Source organism: Heptranchias perlo, chromosome 1, assembly GCF_035084215.1.
Source record: "Heptranchias perlo isolate sHepPer1 chromosome 1, sHepPer1.hap1, whole genome shotgun sequence".
In the NCBI taxonomy this organism is placed as follows: Eukaryota; Metazoa; Chordata; class Chondrichthyes; order Hexanchiformes; family Hexanchidae; genus Heptranchias; species Heptranchias perlo.
The window spans coordinates 91,165,844-91,185,754 of NC_090325.1; the positions used below are offsets into that span (position 1 = coordinate 91,165,844).

General features: G+C 43.0%; 1 protein-coding gene across 2 annotated transcripts in view; it reads right to left on the minus strand.

Moving 5' to 3' along the window:
* The window catches only part of LOC137324233 (LIM and calponin homology domains-containing protein 1-like), a 409,488-nt gene that overhangs the window by 52,274 nt on the left and 337,303 nt on the right, over nt 1-19,911 (minus strand). For both annotated transcript variants that reach the window (XM_067988383.1, XM_067988389.1), the window contains 3 exons: nt 9,650-9,776; nt 8,985-9,142; nt 4,490-4,901 (listed from right to left, as the gene is read on the minus strand). In XM_067988383.1, the coding sequence (XP_067844484.1) occupies nt 4,490-4,901; nt 8,985-9,142; nt 9,650-9,776 (697 nt within the window). The remainder of the gene's footprint in view (nt 1-4,489; nt 4,902-8,984; nt 9,143-9,649; nt 9,777-19,911) is intronic.

The window sequence follows — 19,911 nt, forward strand, 5'->3', positions numbered from 1 at the left end:
AGGGGCTAGGTGGCCGCCAGACAGACAAGGAGGACCAGGCAGGTCGTTCAGGAGTCCCCTGAAGGCATCGCGCTCTCTAACCAGTATTTATTCAGCTCTGAATACCGGGGGAGAGTGTTCTTTTGAGGAGTGCAGCCAGAGCCAAGTCCACAGCACCACAGGTGGCTCAGTTGTACATGGGGGGAGGAGAAAGGTCAGGAGAGCAATAGTGATAGGGAATTCAATAGTTAGGGGAACAGACAGGCATTTCTGCAGCTGCAGATGTGATTCCAGGATGGTGTGTTGCCTCCCTGGTGCCAGGGTCAAGGATGTCACTGAACGGCTGCAGAACATTTTGAAAGGGGAGGGTGAACAGCCAGAGGTCCTGGTCCATATCGGTACCAACGACATAGGTAGAGAGGGGTAAGGTCCTGCAGGAAGAGTTTAGGGAGTTAGGAAAGAGATTAATAAGCAGGACCTCAAAGGTAGTAATCTGCGGATTACTCCCGGTGCCACGCGCTAGTGAGCATAGGAATAGAAGGATAGAGCAGATGAAGAGAGGCTGCAGAGTTGGTGCAGGAGGGAGGGCTTTAGATTCCTGGGGCATTGGGACCAGTTCTGGGGGAGGTGGGACCTGTACAGGCCGGACGGGTTACACCTCAACAGAGCTGGGACCAACGTCCTTGCGGGGAGGTTCGCTAGTTCTGTGGGGGGGGGGCATTTAAATTAATTTGGCAGGGAGATGGGTACCAGAATGTAGCATTGGAAAGGAGAAATAAGGTGCACAAAGGATTGGGAGAGACAGATAACACCAGAGTAAGAAACAGTACAGTATTAGATGGGATTAGATTAAGAGAGAATACAAGAAGGTCTAAGATAGGTTGACAGTGCATGTGTGTAAATGCACCAAGCATAGAAAACAAGGTTGGTGAGCTGCAGGCGCAAATAGTCACATGAGAATATAATGTCATGGTGATAATGGAGACCTGGCTCAAAAAAGAGCAGGATTGAGTACTAAATATTTCTGGATACAAGGTGTTCAGGAAAGATAGGGAAGGGAAGAAAGGAGGGGGGTTGGCAGTATTGATTAAGGAGAATATTGCAGTACTGGAGAGAGAGGATGTCCTGGAGGGGTCAAGGACAGAATCTATTTGGTTAGAGTTAAGAAACAATAGAAGTGCCATTACAGTACTAGGGATATTCTTTTGGCCACCAACTAGTGGGAAGGATATAGAGGAGCAAATTTGAAGGGAAATTAGAGAGGTGCAAGAACCATAGAGTAGTGATAACTGGGGGACTTCAACTATCCTAATATAGACTGGGATAGTAATATGTAAGGGGCAAAGAGGGGGAGGAATTTTTGAAATGTGTTCAGGAGAACTTTCTTGACCAATACGTTTCCGGCCCAATGAGGAAGGAGGCATTGCTAGATCTGTTCTGGGAAATGAGGTGGGCCAAATGGAACAAGTATCAGTGGGGGAACATTTAGGGAACAGCGATCATAGTATCATAAGGTTTAGATTAGCTTTGGAAAAGGACATGGACCACACTAAAGTAAAAATACTCAATTGGAGGAGGGCCAATTTCAATGGGATGAGAATGGATCTGGCCCGGGTAAATTGCAATCAATGATTGGCAGGCAAAACAGTAATTGAACAATGGGCGGCATTTAAAGAGGAGATGGTTCAGGTACAGTCTAGATACATTCCCACGAGGGAGATAGGTAGGACAACTAAAAACTGAGCTCCCTGAATGACTAAAGAGATAGAGAGTAAGATGAGGCAGAAAAAGGGGCTGTATGACAGATGTCAGGTTGATAACATAAGTGAGAACCAGGCTGAATATAGAAAGTTCAGAGGGGAAGTGAAAAAGGAAATAAGAGGGGCAAAGAGAGAGTATGAGAACAGACTGGCAGCTAACATAAAAGGGAATCCAGAAGTCTTCTGTAGGCATGTAAACAGTAAATGGGTAGTAAGAGGAGGGATGGGACCAATTAGGGACCAAAAAGGAGATCTACGCATGGAGGCAGAGGGCATGGCTGAGGTACTAAATGGATACTTTGCATCTGTCTTTAACAAGGAAGAAGATGCTGCCAAAGTCACAATAAGTGAAGAGGTAGTTGAGATGGGCTAAAAATTGATGAAGAGGAAGTACTAGAAAGGCTAGCTGCACTTAAAGTAGATAAGTCACCTGGTCCAGATGGATGCACCCTAGGTTGCTAAGGGTGGAAATTGCAGAAGTACTGGCCATAATCTTCCAATCATCCTTAGATATGGGGGTGGTGCCAGAGGAGAATTGCAAATGTTGCACCCTTGTTCAAAAAAGAGTGTGAGGATAAACCCAGCAACTACAGGCCAGTCAGTTTAACCTCAGTGGTAGAAAAACTTTTAGAAACAATAATGCGGGACAAAATTAACAGTCACTTGGACAAGTGTGGAATAATTAAGGAAAGCCAGCATGGATTTGTTAAAAGCAAATCGTGTTTGACCAACTTGATTGAGTTTTTTGATGAGGTAACAGAGGAGGTCGATGAGGGTAATGTGGTTGATATTATGTATATGGACTTCCAAAAAGCGTTTGATAAAGTGCTGCATAATAGCTTGTCATCAAAGTTGAAGCCCATGGAGTAAAGGGGGCAGGGCAGCATAGATCCGAAATTGGCTATGTAATAGGAAACAGAGAGTAGTGGTGAACGGTTGTTTTTCGGACTGGAGGGAGGTGTACAGTAGTGTTCCCCAGGGGTGCTACTAGGACCATTGCTTTTTTTGATATATATTAATGACTTGGACTTGGGTGTACAGGGCACAATTTCAAAATTTGCAGATGACACAAAACTTAGAAGTGCAGTGAACAGTGAGCAGGATATTGATTGACTTCAAGAGAATATAGACAGGCTGGTGGAATGGGCAGACAAGTGGCAGATGAAATTCAACGCAGAAATGTGTGAAATGATACATTTTGGTAGGAAGGACGAGGAGAGACAATATAAACTAAAGGGCACAACTCTAAAAGGGGTACAGGAACAGAGAGATCTGTGGGTATATGTGCTCAAATTGTTGAAGGTGGCAGGGCAGGTTGAGAAAGCGGTTAAAAAAGCAAATGGGATCCTGGGCTTTATAAATAGAGGCATAGAGTACAAAAGTAAGGAGGTTACGATGAACCTTTATAAAACACTGGTTCAGCCACAACTGGAGTATTGTGTCCAGTTCTGGGCAACACACTTTAGGAAGGATGTGAGGGCCTTAGAGGGGGTGCAAAAGAGACTTACTAGAATGATTCCAGGGATGAGGGACTTCAGTTACATGGATAGACTGGTGAAACTGGGGTTGTTTTCCTTGGAACAGAGAAGTTTGAGAGGAGATCTGTGATAGAGGTATTCAAAATCATGAAGGGTCTAGACAGAGTAGATAGAGAGAAACCGTTCCCATTGGCGGAAGGATCAAGAAACAGAGGACATAGATTTAAGGTGATTGGCAAAAGAACCAAACATGACACGAGAAAAAACTTTTTTACACAGCGAGTGGTTAGGATCTAGAATGCATTGCCCGAGGGGGTGGTGGAGGCAGATTCAATCATGGCTTTCAAAAGGGAATTAGATAAGTACTTGAAAGGAAAAAATTTGCAGGGCTACGGGATAGAGCTAGGGAGTGGGGCTAGCTGGATTGCTGTGGCAGAGAGCCGAATGGCCTCCTTCATGTTGTAACCATTCTATGATTCTAAAAGTGATTCTAAAAAAGTAATTGATTGTATGAAGCACTTTAAGACACTTTGACAACATGATGATACACGGTATAAATGCAATTATTTTTCTAAACAAAATTACACTCATTTAGGCCAAATGCAAATTGTTTCTAAATCTGTTTCATTTCAAAGAAGGGATCTCAAATGTGCCTACTTGATATATCGGTTGTTTGCACAGATGTTTTCTGTTACAAGCTCTATTGAGATGACAGGTGACCATTGTACAATAGCTGAGGATCACCTGAGCATGACAGTAGGATCATATTCGTTGGTTGAGGTGGAGAAAAACACCCGCACAAAACTGATGGGCCAAATTACTTGTTTCTATGCTGTAATATTCAATGATTCCACAATTTTGTTCTAACTAGCATGGAATCAACATGACTGGACTTCTTCTTTGCTGTCAATGTTGATACAAACTATTCACGGGGCGACACTTTCAAAATTAAACTTATCCGGAGTTTCTGGCAACATAGGGCTGGCAGGCACTGGAGATGTTCCTATGGTGCAAATGAAGTGCCCTCCTACTAACTTCACATACTCCAGCGAGTGAGTGCAGTCCTGTCATAATAAAATTAAACACCCATTTATAAATAACAGCTTTACTATTTTATTACAAATAGCACACAGAGGGAATCTTCCCCACAGATTAGGTGGCATTGTCTCTATTTATTAACTGTCTTAGTGTAATGTAGGGACTAATGTCTGAATAGTGGTCAGGCCACTACTGTAAAGATCAAAGACTTTGGCTTCAACATCTCCTTCTTACCTTGAACGATTTCAGCACCGCCTGTGAATCTTTTGGTTGCGAATAAGGCTTGGGGGTTAACAGAGGCACTGCCTTAGAGGCAACAGTTTTGGTCGGGGATGTTACTGCTGCAGAAAAGTTAGCCTGGGATTGGCTGCTGGGAATGATCATTGCTTCAACTGTGGCAATATATTTTTGGATAGGCAATGACTGCTGTCGTAAGTATTTAAGTGAACTAGGATCTTTTGTCGGTGAGGATGGAGTATCTGAATCCACAGATTGACTTCTCTCCAGGAATTTTGGCAACTCCAAGTTTTCAAGAACAGCTTCGCTGATGAGAAATCTCTGTGAATATTTTTTCAAAATGGCTTCAGCCTCTTCTGGAGTCCTTGCTTTCTTATACGCATCTTGGAGTGATTTTTCCCTGCATTCCCTGAGATTCAAAATATAGTAATGAGCTGTAACACAAGGTGTAAATGTTTCACTTTCTAATCAACTTCTTTCAGAATCAATTTAGAGGTATCTCATGAAGCATATCAGTTTCTGAAGCCCCCATTTTAACCTAACCCACCTGGCAGTGACGGGGTGGGTTCAGGTCGAACGCCTGTTTTACACTCTGTCCGATTTTACTCTCCGTTGATTTTAATGCCTTCATTAAAAAAGCTCCCATCTCCTTATCCTGTAGAAAAAAAATTCTGTAGGCACTGTACCAGGAAAATAACTGCTTAACTTTATAGTCCAATAGAAAGTACAGTGTTAGGTTTGCTCTCTGCAGTAGAGCTATTAAAGTGTATACAACAGTGTCTTATCTTTGTGGATCGCTGGGTGTATTGCAGATTTTGCAATGTTCAGGTCCAGATGGTCCCATCAAGGCCCAGGAAGTTAAGTCAAATTAAAATGATTTTACATGTAAGAAGGCTAAATTATTGGATATCACCACTACTTACTATTCAGTTTATGCTATGGGTCTCTTTTAAAGTGTAATGCATTACTATGCTTTTTTTCTTATTTTTTTAAATTTGGTTCAAATTTTGAAATGGCATGACAATAATCAGGTATAAGCCAGTGAGACGTTGAAGGGGGAATTTTAACTATCGCGTAGCCAGCCGGCAGAGCAGGCGGGTCAGCTGCCCAATACCTGTGCACCAAGGGCCGTGCATCATTAGCATACATACATCGAGCTGCACGCCCCAAACGGGTATCCCGTTGCAGCTCGCCAGTTCCGAGCCGGCACAATATTGGGTGGTCCAGTGGCTGACCCAACTGGCAGAAATGTAAGTCTAGGAGTGGGGGGCAATCACAGGAAGTTATTATAGTGGAACCCGGTGGAGTACACCTGCACTTCTGGCCCCACAAAAATTATTTTAACACTTATCTTGTTGGGCCTAGTTCTCCTGCCCGCCAGGTTTTATTGAGCGGAGCATCCATGATGCACACTCCTCCCAGTAGGCCATTAAAGTTGGATCGGTGTCCTATGTATACATGGATTCCTATAGGTCCTGTCTCATTCAAATGGACACCTAGGCCGCACAGCCTGGAAATTACGGTGGCGGCACGGGAACAGGCAGTAAGTCTATCAGGTTGATTTTAACTCTGCTACCTGGCCATTTCTGTTGGGCAGAGGGAGTTCAAAGCCCCCTTTAGTGTAGATCAATTCAAGAAGTTGTCATTGGTACCAAAGAAATCTCATGGCATCAGGTCAAACATGGGCAAGGAAACCTCCTGCTGATTACCACCTACCGCCCTCCCTCAGCTGATGAATCAGTCCTCCTCCATGTTGAACACCACTTGGAGGAAGCACTGAGGGTAGCAAGGGCACAGAATGTACTCTGGGTGGGGGACTTCAACGTACATCACAAGAGTGGCTCGGTAGCACCACTACTGACCGAGCTGGCCGAGTCCTGAAGGACATAGCTGCCAGACTGGGCCTGCGGCAGGTGGTGAGCAAACCAACACGAGGGAAAAACTTACTTGACCTCGTCCTCACCAATCTACCTGTCGCAAATGCATCTGTCCATGACAGTATTGGTAGGAGTGACAACCGCACAGTCCTCGTGGAGACAAAGTCCCGTCTTCGCACTGAGGACACCATCCAACGTGTTGTGTGGCACTATCACTGTGCTGAATGGGATAGATTCAGAACAGATCTAGCAGCTCAAAACTGGGCATCCATGAGGCGCTGTAGGCCATCAGCAGCAGCAGAATTGTATTCCAGCACAATCTGTAACCTCATGGCCCGGCATATTCCTCACTCTACCATTATTAACAAGCCAGGGGACCAAACCTGGTTCAATGAGGAGTGCAGAAGAGCATGCCAGGAGCAGCACCAGGCGTACCTAAAAATGAGGTGCCAACCTGGTGAAGCTACAACTCAGGACTACATGCATGCTAAACAGCGGATGCAACATGCTACAGAGCTAAGCGACTCCACAACCAACGGATCAGATCAAAGCTCTGCAGTCCTGCCACATCCAGTCGTGAATGGTGATGGACAATGAAACAACTAACGGGAGGAGGAGGATCTGTAAACATCCCCATTCTCAATGATGGTGGAGTCCAGCACGTGAGTTCAAAAGGCAAGGCTGAAGCGTATGCAACCATCTTCAGCCAGAAGTGCCGAGTGGATGATCCATCTCGGCCTCCTCCCAATATCCCCACCATCACAGAAGCCAGTCTTCAGCCAATTCAATTCACTCCACGTGATATCAAGAAACGGCTGAGTGCACTGGATACAGCAAAGTCTTGGCGCTCCAACAACATCCCAGCTGTAGTGCTGAAGACTTGTGCTCCAGAACTAGCCACGCCTCTAGCCAAGCTGTTCCAGTACAGCGACAACACTGGCATCTACCCGACAATGTGGAAAATTGCCCAGGTATGTCCTGGCCACAAAAAGCAGGACAAATCCAATCCAGCCAATTACCGCCCCATCAGTCTACTCTCAATCATCAGCAAAGTGATGGAAGGTGTCGTCGACAGTGCTATCAAGCGGCACTTACTCACCAATAACCTGCTCACTGATGCTCAGTTTGGGTTCCGCCAGGACCACTCAGCTCCAGACCTCATTACAGCCTTGGTGCAAACATGGACAAAAGAGCTGAATTCCAGAGGTGAGGTGAGAGTGACTGCCCTTGACATCAAGGCAGCATTTGACCGAGTGTGGCACCAAGGAGCCCTCGTAAAATTGAAGTCAATGGGAATCAGGGGGAAAACTCTCCAGCGGTTGGAGTCATATCTAGCACAAAGGAAAATGGTAGTGGTTGTTGGAGGCCAATCATCTCAGTCCCAGGACATTGCTGCAGGAGTTCCTCAGGGCAGTGTCCTAGGCCCAACCATCTTCAGCTGCTTCATCAATGACCTTCCCTCCATTATAAGGTCAGAAATAGGGACGTTCGCTGATGATTGCACAGTGTTCAGTTCCATTCGCAACCCCTCAGATAATGAAGCAGTCCATGCCCGCATGCAGCAAGACCTGGACAACATCCAGGCTTGGGCTGATAAGTGGCAAATAACATTCATGCCAGACAAGTACCAGGCAATGACCATCTCCAACAAGAAAGAGTCTAACTACCTCCCCATGACATTCTACGGCATTACCATCGCCGAATCCCCCACCATCATCATCCTGGGGGTCACCATTGACCAGAAACTTAACTGGACCAGCCATATAAATACTCTGGCTACAAGAGCAGGTAAGAGGCTGGGTATTCTGCGGCGAGTGACTCACCTCCTGACTCCCCAAAGCCTTTCCACCATCTACAAGTCAGGAGTGTGATGGAATACTCTCCACTTGCCTGGATGAGTGCAGCTCCAACAACACTCAAGAAGCTCGATACCATCCAGGACAAAGCAGCCTGCTTGATTGGCACCCCATCCACCACCCTAATCATGCACTCCCTTCACCACCGGCGCACAGTGGCTGCAGTGTGCAGCATCCACAGGATGCACTGCAGCAACACGCCAAGGCTTCTTCAAAAGCACCTCCCTAACCCGCGACCTCTACCACTTAGAAGGACAAGAGCAGCAGGCCTGTGGGAACAACACCACCTGCACGTTCCCCTCCAAGTCACACACCATCCCAATTTGGAAATATATCGCCGTTCCTTCATCGTCGCTGGGTCAAAATCCTGGAACTCCCTTCCTAACAGCACTGTGGGAGAACCGTCACCACACGGACTGCAGCAGTTCAAGAAGGCGGCTCACCGCCACCTTCTCAAGGGCATTTAGGGATGGGCAATGAATGCTGGCCTCGCCAGCGATGCCCACATCCCATGAACGAATAAAAAAAACTGGATCATCATTGCCCATTATCAGAATGTTATATTTTTACAGTTTTTTAATGGACCTATAATACGTGTCACCATTACTTCCACTTATTAAAATATCAGACATTTGCTGCCATTCGTTGTATTACATTGCTGCACAGGCTAGATTCATAATACCAGATATTAGCAAACATGCCTCACAATGAACTGACAACAATATCAGTTTAGGACAATATTATATCCAAACTACATACTTTTCCTCCACAATTTCTTTGTACGTTTTAATGCTCTTCCGTCTTTCTGATGAACTGTGATCCCCACTCATTATTTTTTCCACAATATCTCGTTCCTCCTTCCGTTTGATTAGATCCTGGGAGGCACTCCTCCTCCGGTTCTTCCAGCGAGCCAGGTCCTGCATTAAAAAGTAACAACCTTTTTCTTCACATTATAATTTATGGATTTAAAAGTCAATCCTTTGTGACAAAGCAACAACTTCCATTTATATAGCACCTTTAATTTTGAAAAAAGTGATAAGGTGCTTCACAGAGGCATCAGGAACAAATGGACACCCAACCAAAGAAGTTAATATTCAGAGGAGTGATGACAAACATGGTCAAAGAGATGGATTTTAAGGAGGGTCTTTAGGAGGAGAGGGTGGTCGAGAGGCGGGGGGGGGGGGTTTAGGGAAGTAATTCCAGATCATGGAGATCTGCTGGCAGAAGGCATGGCCGCCAATGGTGGGGTGAAGGGGGATGGACAAGAGTGGGAAGAATGGAGAGTTTGTGTGGTTTATAGTACTGGAGAAGGTTACAAAGATAGAAAGGGGCAAGACCATGGAGGAATTTAAACACAAGGTTGAAAATTTTAAATTTGAGGCATTGAGACTGAAATGTCAGGCAGTTTTATTTTCAGGTCTTACATCCTGCCATTTGTCCTGGTCTTCACGTAGCCGACTGTGAATGTTGTGTAGTTCCTCATGGCGAGCTTTACTGTGAGGCTGTGCTGAAGCATCATCTTCGGGTCTCATATCATTCATACTGACACTTCTGTAAAGTAGGAGTTCAAAATAAGTGTGAAAATGCTTTTCCTTTTCACTTAAAGATGGTTTAATTACGGTATATTCCTCCTCCACATGGGGGTGCTAGAAGTCATCAAATGAAACACTGTTCAGCTTTTTTTGTATGAATGATGTTTATTTCACCCATGGGGCGGGCCTGTGTGTCACACTACAGCACAAGAGTTCTACAATAATCAATCAGGAAGACAGGCCAAGTTTTATTGCCACTGTTTGACAGTTTTCAACTACAACCTGATGTAATTCATTTGGGATTAATCAAAGTTCTGACTAGATTTTTAAAAATGGCAGGCAAAAATTGCATTCAAATAAATCAGTAAATTTACCAAACTCTGCATTTATAAGACATTGGGAGTCGTTGGGTCTATCACAATGTACTTAGATCTGCAGTTTAGTTAATAGGCCTGACTAATAGCAAATAGTAAAATTGTCAAAACTTTCTGCAATCTGGAAACACTTCAAGATTACAAGACATTTCTTTTAGATTATGTAAGGTGTCACTTGAGTATTGGCCAAATCTGCACAGGCAGTCATGAGGTTAGAACATTTTCAATTCACTTTCTCAATCTGAAAAACTGAGAATTTGTTGAATGTAAAATTATTAGACTATGAAGTTTAAATTCTAAGGATTCAAAACATATTAATAGAACTAAATCCTGTTTTGGTTTATCATTATATCAGTGCCCTTAAATAATATCCCATATGTTAAAGAGAAAGGTTCTCATGAAGAAATATATTTAAGATTGTGATATTGTGCCATGGAATCTCATTGAGAACTCGGACAATCTTACAGGATGTTCCTGGAAAGGAATTACATCTGAAACAAATGAACAGTCAGCAAAACAGTTCTACAAATGTATCCATGACCTGACTTTTCTGATGTTTTCAGTTAAAAACAGATGGGTAAAATTTTTAATGTTGAAAGCATTTCTCCTTATTATTTGGTGTGATTTATGATTTGGAAAAGGGATGAAATGTCCAACTGTAAATACTGCAAGTTTTGTTGGCCTCATTTCATTCTCAAAGGTATAAAACAATGGGGATTTATCATGCATTGCTTTTTGCACTGAATCTGTTAAAAGGAAATAAAATGTTACAAGCCATGCAGTTTAATAAAATGTGAAACAACATAACCAACATGAGTCAATCAGCACCCGAGAGACTTGAGATCTTTTTCATCCCCATCCACAGAACCAATGCAATGATTAACAGAATGCAGCTATCAAGTGAGCCAACACTCAAGATCAGCCTTCATTTCCTACCTACACTAAATCTGTTGTCACGTGACATATGGGATAACTATAAAATTTCTGCACAGGAAGATGTTACAGAAGCACCTATCTTTGTAAGCGCTCATGAGAACATGCTGTACATCAGACTAGTGATAGTAAGGGATTATGAATGAATGGGCAATTAGTCTCCTTGTGATTATATGAAAACAATAGTATGGCAAATGTGATATTGTTCATGCAGTTATGATTTCATTGAGAGGTTGTGACAAGTTCAGTGGTTGATATTTGTTTCTTTTAAAAGCACAAGCAGCTTGTGGAATGTGTCTGAGCTGATGCATTTTACAGATGTGTGCACTTATCAATGAATAAGTAACCATGTCATATTTTAAGGAGCCTAAATGCTGAAGAATAGAATACCTGAATCTAATGTTCTGGGTAATATGACAATGTCAGCAACTTTGGAAGCTGCCTGTTTTTTCTACTAGTCTACTATTCCCATTCACTCACAAACCCATTCTTAATCAGTGCAGTCAACTCCTTCTTCACTGAAGTGCTTTTGTTTGGCAATTTACCTACAACTAAAGATTGAAATTTAAACCATTGATTGAACAAGCTTATTCTTCGAACTCCATTGAATCCTCCCTTCTGATCTCCCAAATTAAGAGGCCGTACTCCCTCCCCTGCATTTAACTGTTGCAATTTTAACTGTGTAAAATTTCAAAAATAATTCCACAATATCTGTGCAGTAAAGCTTACAGGAAGTAATCTAGTCTTGTCACCCAGAGCAGAATTTTAATGCATGAGTCCTATTGCTCTCAATAGACAGAGAACTCCTTCTAAGCCACACTATAAATATTTTATAAACTAGACCTCCTCCAAGGCTGTCACTGATTTGCTCCCATCCTGTGTACCCATCACCTCATCCTACCCCTCAGCCAGCAGTTAGTTCCAAATGATCTGTTTCCACCTGGCGTTGAAGTCTTATCTTCTTCTGATTGTAACAGAATGTGCAGTTGCTGTCATGAGGCTGTGCATTGTGCAAGTTTTGGTAATTTAGGTCAACCCAGTTCTCAAAGATTCTCACATTCACACCAACAAAGAGTCCTGACTCTTGTCACAATTTCTAACCTATTGCCTGAATAACAGTTTCTATCTTCTCTTTTTCATGAATGAAAGTTGGAATGGAGTTAGTTTATTCCTGGCAAATGCACAGTATTGAGCGGTGGCCGAGCTACTTGTATACTGGAGGCATGTGCATCTTGTGGCCCCCTGCACCACAACTCCTGTCTACACTCAATAAGTAGAGGGCCCCACTCTCTCCTGTCACCAATTTTTTTTGCTTAAAAAAATATATTTTTCTATAATGTGAGTTTTCTGATTGAAAGTTTTGTGGCACAATATCCCACACCATGACATCTCCTCCATGATCCTAACTGCATTCAGAATTTTTTAATATTTTGCCCCAGTTGCAATTAACAAACTGACGCCTGAGGGACATTGAGCCCTGATTCAAGCCATTAGGCCTCAATCAACATTTACTGACATTGATAAGAATAAAAACACACTGGGGTAGAATTTCCACGGCAATCTGCAGTTAGATTCTGCTTGACTTCACGCTGTGTTTACTTAACAGCAATATACTTATTCTGGGTGACTCTGCATACTTACTTATGCTGTTTCTCCAGGGTTCTCCTGATCTCCCGCTGTAACATCGGCGGAAGATTGGTGGAAACCCCGGAGAAACAGCATAAGCTGGCGATTTTCTAGCTACTGGTGCAAGCGCATCTTTTACATCTGTGGCAGCTGCAAAATCACCTGGTGCCACTGGTGCTGTTCAAGCCCTGGTAGTACAAGGTCAGAATCATGCCTTCATTTTATTTAAATATAAAAAAAAATCCTACAAGCACATCTCCTGAGGGATTGCTCACAGTAAATCAAATCCTGCACTGTTTTATAAGGACGAGCATTATACTATGTATTATTCTACTGCAGCGAAGTCAAGCAGAGTCTAATTGCAGATTGGAAGAATCTTGTTAATTTCAGGTTCCAGATCAATGACTAGCTTTCTTTCTTTTTTTAAGATTGCTTTGTATCCGTAAAAAGTATGTCACATTGTAATGTGATGTCTGGTGTGTTACAGATGTGTTCTAAATGCAACACCTTAAAATATATACTACTAGATATCCTATTGCATTGTTCACGTTAAGTCAGAAATTATGTGCTGCAAGAGAGAGGCTAGGGTGTAGAAGTGGAGGAGGGTACATGTCCCCATTGAGAGAATTTGGAAAGAAGTTTGTAAGAGAGCTCCCTATAAGGAGTGAAATAGCATTTTTTGATTGGTTTATGAAAAATAAGTAAATAGTATGGGTGAAAAATTGGATAGGGCCTATTATTGGCTGCTATTACCCCACGCCTAATGGCCCCTGCGCAGGCATGACGAGACTTTTCTGAGGCCTGAGGACTTACCTTCAAGCAGCATTCCGAATCAGCGTTGACACGAGGATTCAATGCAATTTGCACTTTCCACCAGCAGAGGGAGCCCAAATCTCTTAAAGGCAGGCTGTCTCTTAAAAATCTCTTAAAGGTAGCTGGTACCTGTTATGTGCTGAAAACAACAGTTTGCTGTCTGCACAGAGTCTGAACAGAGATCAGACATCGCACATACAAAACACAGATGCAGCTCCTGTACCTATGTTTACAAACTGATGAGTTATGTTAAAACATTGAATAAAGGTTGCGCACAACTAAATCCCACATCCTCCAATCTGCATGCCAGACCTCACCAGTCTGCCGATCTGAGTTTGTATCAGGCCTGCAAGAATGCACGCACCAAAGTTCTCTGATGAAGCACTAAAGGCCTTGGTGCAAGAGGTGGAGAGAAGGAGGGACATCCTATATCTGCAGGGGGCGGGGGGGCAAAAGACCCTCCAGACATATACTCAAAAGACAGTGGGAGGCAACAGGGGACGAAGTCCATCATGAACATGGATGCAGTGCAGGAAGAAGTTCAATACTTTGACATGAGTGGTCAAGGTGAGTGAGGTCAACTGTCATGTGGCGTCTCCTATCAACTGCACCACACACTACACCCCCCCACCCCCCGCATACCAAAAAACTCTTTCCATCAGTACTCAACTCTTCCAATCAGATGCTTTCTCTCACCCTTACACATTACCACTGTTGCAAGCCGCCCACCCACAAATCATAGGCCACACACACTGGCAGCTATTCAACCAGCACATCACCCAGACACACGTCCCACTTTCTTGCAGGAGAAGGTGGCACATATCAGGAGGCAGCAAGTGGCAGTGGCATTTAGCCCCTCGAGCCTGTTCCGCCATTCAATGAGATCATGGTGGACCTGTGACCTAACTCCATATACCCACCTTAGCCCCATATCCCTTAGTACTCTTGGTTCACAGAAATCTATCAATCTCAGATTTAGAATTCACTATTGAGCTAGCATCAACTGCCGTTTGCAGAAGAGTGTTCCAAACTTCTCCCATCTTTACGTGTAGAAACATTTCCTAACTTCACTCCTGCACATCCTGGCTCTAAATGTTAGGCTATGTCTCCAAATCCTAGTATTCAAGTATAAGAGTCCTCCAAAAACAGTTATAAATGTCTCAGCAGCCAGAAGCAATAATCCAGCCACTAAACTGTAAATCTTGCATGGTCCCTATAAATAGCACTGGTGGGGGGTCCTCCAGGCACTCTGAGACACATTCAGATGGTCGGGGTTAAGACTGTGTGTTGAGTTGAGCATTAAGTCCCAAAATGGTCTCTATCATTTTAAATCAGCATTGCACACTGATTGTATCCATTTTCTCCATACTTTACATGCAGCCGGCGTTCAGTATTTTTTTATTCGTTCATGGGACGTGGGCGTCACTGGCAAGGCCAGCAATTATTGCCCATCCCTAATTGCCCTTGAGAAGGTGGTGGTGAGCCGCCTTCTTGAACCGCTGCAGTCCCTGTGGTGAAGGTTCTCTCACAGTGCTGTTAGGAAGGGAGTTCCAGGATTTTGACCCAGTGACGATGGAGGAACGGCAATATATTTCCAAGTCGGGATGGTGTGTGACTTGGAGGGGACGTGCAGGTGATGTTGTTCCCATGTGCCTGCTGCCCTTGTCCTTCTAGGTGGTAGAGGTCACGGGCTTGTGGAAAGGCTTTGGGGAGGCAGGAGGTGAGTAACTCGCCGCAGAATACCCAGCCCTTGACCTGCTCTTGTATGGCTGGTCCAGTTAAGTTTCTGGTCAATGGTGACCCCCAGGATGTTTATGGTGGGGGATTCAGCGATGGTAATGCCTTTGAACGTCAAAAGGAGGTGGTTAGACTCTCTTTTGTTGGGGATGGTCATTGCTTGGCACTTGTCTGGCACGAATGTTAATTGCCACTTATCAGTCCAAGCCTGGATGTTGTCCAGGTCTTGCTGCTTGCGGGCACGGACTGCTAAATCATCTGAGGGGAAAGCAACTGAACACTGTGCAATCATCAGCGAACATCCCCATTTCTGACCTTATGATGGAGGGAAGGTCATTGATGAAGCAGCTGAAGATGGTTGGGCCTAGGACACTGCCCTGAGGAACTCCTGCAGCAATGTCCTGGGGCTGAGATGATTGGCCTCCAACAACCACTACCATCTTCCTTTTTGATAGGTATGACTTCAGCCACTGGAGAGTTTCCCCCTGATTCCCATTGACTTCAATTTTACTAGGACTCCTTGGTGCCACACTCGGTCAAATGCTGCCTTGATGTCAGGTGCAGTCACTCTCACCTCACCTCTGGAATTCAGCTGTTTTGTCCATGTTTGGACTAAGGCTGTAATGAGATCTGGAGCCAGGTTATCCTGGCGGAACCCAAACTGAGCATCCGTGAGCAGGTTATTGGTGAGTAAGTGCCGCTTGATATTACTGTCAACGACACCATCCATCACTTTGCTGATGATTGAGAGTAGACTGATCGGGCGGTAATTGGCCAGATTAGATTTGTCCTGCTTTTTGTGGCCAGGACATACCTGGGCAATTTTCCACATTGTCGGGTAGATGCCAGTGTTGTAGCTGTACTGGAACAGTTTGGCTAGAGGCGCGGCTAGTTCTGGAGCACAAGTCTTCAGCACGACAGCCGTGATGCTGTCGGGGCCCATAGCCTTTGCTATATCCAGTGCACTCAGCTGTTTCTTGATGTCACGTGGAGTGAATTGAATTGGCTGAAGACTGGCTTCTGTGATGGTGGGGATATTGGGAGGAGGCCGAGATGGATCATCCACTCGGCACTTCTGGCTGAAGATGGTTGCAAACTCTTCAGCATTGTCTTTTGCACTCATGTGCTGGACTCCGCCATCATCGAAGATGGGGATGTTTACAGACCCTCCTCCTCCCATTAGTTGTTTAATTGTCCACCACCATTCACGACTGGATGTGGCAGGACTGCAGAGTTTTGATCTGATCCGTTGGTTGTGGAATCGCTTAGCTCTGTCTATAGCATGTTGCTTCTGCTGTTTAGCATGCATGTAGTCCCGAGTTGTAGCTTCACCAGGTTGGCACCTCATTTTTAGGTACGCCTGGTGCTGCTCCTGGCATGCGCTAACTCCTATACCAAGATGTTGGAGAGGCCGTGTAGCGCCGAAACAATGGGCATTACATGGCCCAATTTAGCGCCCTGTATTTCTTATCAACTGCAATTAAATTTTGTCCCTCACATCCCCAATTCACAAATAAATATATTTCTGCATATAATGCTTTTACTGTCCATTTGTTTAGGGTGTGACTTATTATATTGAAGGCCAAGAAATATATAACTTTGGTATAATTTTTTCCTTTTTGTACCTTTCCTTCTTTATCAAATATCTCTGCAACAGTACTTTGTGTATGTAAGTAGAATGATGGTGAGTTCCTTCTGGAGAACTGTTCATACTTTGGAACTCAAAATCAAACATTGGGGTAGAATTTCCATGCGGGTTCTTCTACTCGCCCACTGTAAATTTGGCAGGAGATTGGTGGAAAACCCAGAGAAATGGCTTAAATGGCTATTTGCATGATTTCTCCAGGGATTCCGTTGATCTGTGTGGAAGATCGAGGAAACAGCCAAAGGAAGTTCTACCCATTGTTTATATAAAGATAAATCAAATATATGTATCTGCTATACCATTTAGAATATATTACAAAATATAGAGATCTGCTTTGAGGCCTTTCCAACTTGCTGTTTTTATCCTTAGCTCTATTTGTTCAGCTTTGTTACTGTACTTACTGAGTGTAGCTGTGGGACATCAGCTGGTAAATAGTATACATGCTTTTGCTTTCAATGTTACCACAAAAATGTTGGAGTCCATGCTTTACACTGTTCTGTTGTTTTATGCAAAAAAAACAAAAATTCTGGTTAATTCTAAAAATGGTTTAACTGGGGAAGGGACAGTTTACAAAAAGCAACTCCTGACATGCTCTATGACCTGTCTTACTGTCAATCATGACAAATTCAAGAAGGTGGGTACACAGATACATTTTGGAGCTGGAACCTTCTGGCCTGAGTCTCTTTAGCTAACAGTTATGGGTCTGGAAACCTGCATGAACCTAAGACTCAGATAGGCCCTGGTCTATGATGAAAGAAATTATTACAGGTACTTCAAACAGAGAAATTACTATTGTGTATGTAAGCTTAACCATTTTCTACTACATTTTTAATTTTAAAAAAATGTTTTGTTATGTTATTTATAGTTGTAAGTGTTCAAGTTAATGGAGAACCAAGAAGATAGTAGAAAGGATTTTCAAAATAAATGTTGATACATTTAAGTTGTTTTTTTCATTGCTAGCAGTTGCTGGCTGTCCATTTTGGATTTTAGTTTTTTGAACTTCATGACTGGTGGTTTTCATTCCTGCTTGCTATTTGCTGATTAGTATGATACTAGCTGTTCAGTTGTCATTTATTGATGTTTTATGACATGATTTTTTTGCTAATCAGGTGAACGGGGTGACACAAAAAAGATGCTATGCCCAAGGTGTCACACCTAAGCGGGATGCTTGGAATGTGACAGACACAGGCATATGCAACTGTTTTATATATATATATATATATATATATATATATATGTATATATATATGGAATGTATGGAACAGATGTCATTCCCTAGCATGCACTCAATAATTCAGGCAATGGCAACATCAAATTAACATGAACTCAGCATCAAGGACAATGCAATGAGTCTGACCTTATAATTGGCCACCAATAAATGCATAGAAATGTGCAATGTTTAACAGCCACATATCCTTCCTGTGCCACCTCATTCTTAGAATAATCTTTTAGAACTGAGTGTCCTGCCCATTCTTTGGTTTTATTTTATAGACTGTTCTGTTTAATTTATTACACTGCGCTGCCTTCACCTTAGGAGAAGTTTCCTTTGTTCACTGTAACGAAATCATAAATGTGGGTATAAAGAATGATATTGTAACTGTTTTTTACATTCCTATTTACCATGTTTGCTAAAAAAATGTCAAACAGGCAAATCTTTATTGTCACCAGCTGTTTGTTATAACATTTATAAAGCTATTGTTTTAGGTATTTTAGTAACTCTCAGAATCAACAACAACCTGCATGGCGTCCCTCATGTAGGGGAACATCTCAAAGCACTTTACCAGGGGGAGGGGAGGATGCCGAATGGGAGGCGGAAAAGGTTAAGGATTGGGAAAATAAATGCATGGTCAAGAAAAATAGGAGAGAGGTGTGAGACACTCTTTTGAACAATGTTTCTGTGTTACGTTGGTTTATCTAGGTTTTTGGATATTGTGTCAAATCCACTTCCAATAGTATAATGATACCATACTGCAATAAATGTTACTTCACATCACACCCATTCTGAGTTGAACAATTACAATTCCAAAGTGTTACCTTTTCATTTAACTGCACGGTCATTTAATACTTTTTCAATACATTTATGCTTCTAAATAGTTCTGACCGCCCACCTCCCCACTGATTCATATTGTGCTTTGAATATCTCAATGAAACTGTTGCGTGAAGATTACACCAAAGTGCAAGCAGTGACTGTCTGCTGGAAAGAGCTCAAAGCTTCAATTTCAATTTCACTAAAACAGTTAATCAAGAACAAACACCGAACAGTTTATTCTGCATGCAAAATAACATCATCCAAATTCACATGCAGCAGCAGAGAAAGAAATAGGCAGTCAAGAAATGTGTTTTTACAGCTCCCCCTAAAGCTAGAATACCAATTTTTATTTTATAGATTCACAGAATCATACAGCGCAGAAGGAGGCCAATTGGCCCATTGTGCCTGTGCTGGATCTTTGAAAGCGCTATCCAATTAGTCCCACTTCACTGCTTTTTCCCCATAGTCCTGCAAATTTTTGCTTTTCAAGTATGTATTCAATTCCGTTTTGAAAGTTTTGCACAGAATTGTTGAGAACACATTTTGTTTCACATTTGTGAAGATGCAAGTATGCAATGGAAAACTTGAGTCACTGGTGTAGAATGAGTTAAACAGCACAAATCCAGTAAAGAGAATACAATGGGCCAGAATTTACTGTAGCCGTTCATTACACTTGCCCTTGCGTGTTTAATTTCCAAGAGGTTTTGCACAGCAAGTTGCTGTAAGTGGGAGATTGAAATGGCGCAGCGCCCTCTACAGGGCATCTGGGACCTGTGTGAACAAGGCAAGCAACTGTCTTCTTAACCAATCAGATTGAAGAATCGTTAATGAACAGTGCAGTCTGAACCAGGAAGTGTAAGTTAGTCTAGTGAATTCAATGTCAAATCAGGTACAAAAAGCAAAATAAAGAGAGGGAAAGAAAGATTGGATTGAGAGAGAAAAAAGAGACAGAAAAAAAAGTAAAAGAAAAAAGTTAATTAATTATTTTTAAAATGTC